This window comes from Aplysia californica, unplaced genomic scaffold (genome assembly GCF_000002075.1).
Source record: "Aplysia californica isolate F4 #8 unplaced genomic scaffold, AplCal3.0 scaffold00042, whole genome shotgun sequence".
In the NCBI taxonomy this organism is placed as follows: Eukaryota; Metazoa; Mollusca; class Gastropoda; order Aplysiida; family Aplysiidae; genus Aplysia; species Aplysia californica.
The window spans coordinates 2,045,887-2,047,151 of record NW_004797312.1 but is presented as its reverse complement, the minus strand read 5'-3'; the positions used below and the strand labels follow the sequence as shown (position 1 = coordinate 2,047,151).

Here is a 1,265-nt window from a genome sequence, read left to right as displayed (position 1 = left end):
ACACACACACACACACACACACACACACTCACAACGGCGTCACCTCCAAAGCTTTACTTATCCGACTATGAACCTGTTCCTTCAACAAACCGATATCCGGTTTGGGAGAATCGGATCTGGTGGGAGAGGGAGAGTTCCGGTGTTCGGTGTTCTTCATCTTAGCAGTGGCGTAAACTTTTGGCGAGTCCAGTTTCTCGTCTGCCGTGTTGAGCTTCTCAAGTCCAGGCCGGATGACTGTCAGAATATTTGACGTCATATCCAGAGGCCGGATCTGATGGGCGTTGTCATGGTGATGATTCTGCGCACTCACACTCACGTTATTGGCTTCCGGTCCTTTCGGGTTTTTGAAGAGGTACTCCAGAGGGTTTGCAGACACGTCGAAATCCACGGAGTTCTTGACCCTTCTCGTTGACCTCCGCTTTCCGTCCACCTCAAAGGCTGCGTGCTTCTCTTCCGAACTTTGAGATTTGAGCCTGGGTTTTTTCAGAATCCCGCCAGCAGGAGGAAGATGCGTCTGCTCCCCTCTAGAGCGAGGGGACTCGAGCTCCACATTTCTTCTCGGCGTCTCGTCGAGCGCACAGCTTTGAGAAAAGCCGCCGTTGTCGATTCCGGAAGTGACGTTATACTCCCCAAGACCGTCTGACTCCGGAAGTACTAACATAGCCTCTTCACCGTCCCCTCCGTCTGCTGCTAGGCCTAGCACAACAACACTCGCCACGCCGTCTGCTATCATCACGTGATCACCACCACCAAGCGTGACGTCACCACAATTTGAGGAAATACACAAGCTGGAATGATCGCACGACGGCTGTCTGCCGGGAATCGTTTTCACTCCGAACTTGACAGAATCGATCTCGTTTGTGGCCCCTGTGCGCAAAGGTCTGCAATTGGTTCGATGACACGCCGTCCTTTCTCTGCTGGCTGAAGAGTTCTTGTTCCCCTCCGTGCAAGATGGCCGCACCTCGTTGTAGTCGGCTGGGTTTGGCAGCGTCTTGTGGAAGCCGTCGCGACCCACCAGGAAGTAGGTCTGCATCAGACCTTTACCCTTGACCTCGATCTCTCCTCGATACTCCAGGTGGTATCCGCAGAAGTTCTGGAGGCTCTCTTTGGACATTGAGCTCATGTGGATCCGGAGAGCTGAAGGAAACGGACGGAAAGTGAATTGTCGTTACCATCATCATCATCATCATCATCATCATCATCATCATCATCATCATCATCATCATCATCATCATCATCATCATCGTTTAAAAAACAGAGTAGGA

At 51.9% G+C, this 1,265-nt stretch overlaps 1 protein-coding gene across 1 annotated transcript in view; it reads right to left on the bottom strand.

The window, feature by feature from the left end:
• LOC101861023 overlaps positions 1–1,265 on the bottom strand; it is a gene marked incomplete in the record, with an annotated part of 48,099 nt that continues 46,834 nt past the window's right edge. The window contains 1 exon segment of the mRNA XM_035968158.1: positions 1–1,137. Coding sequence (XP_035824051.1) covers positions 29–1,137 — 1,109 coding nt within the window.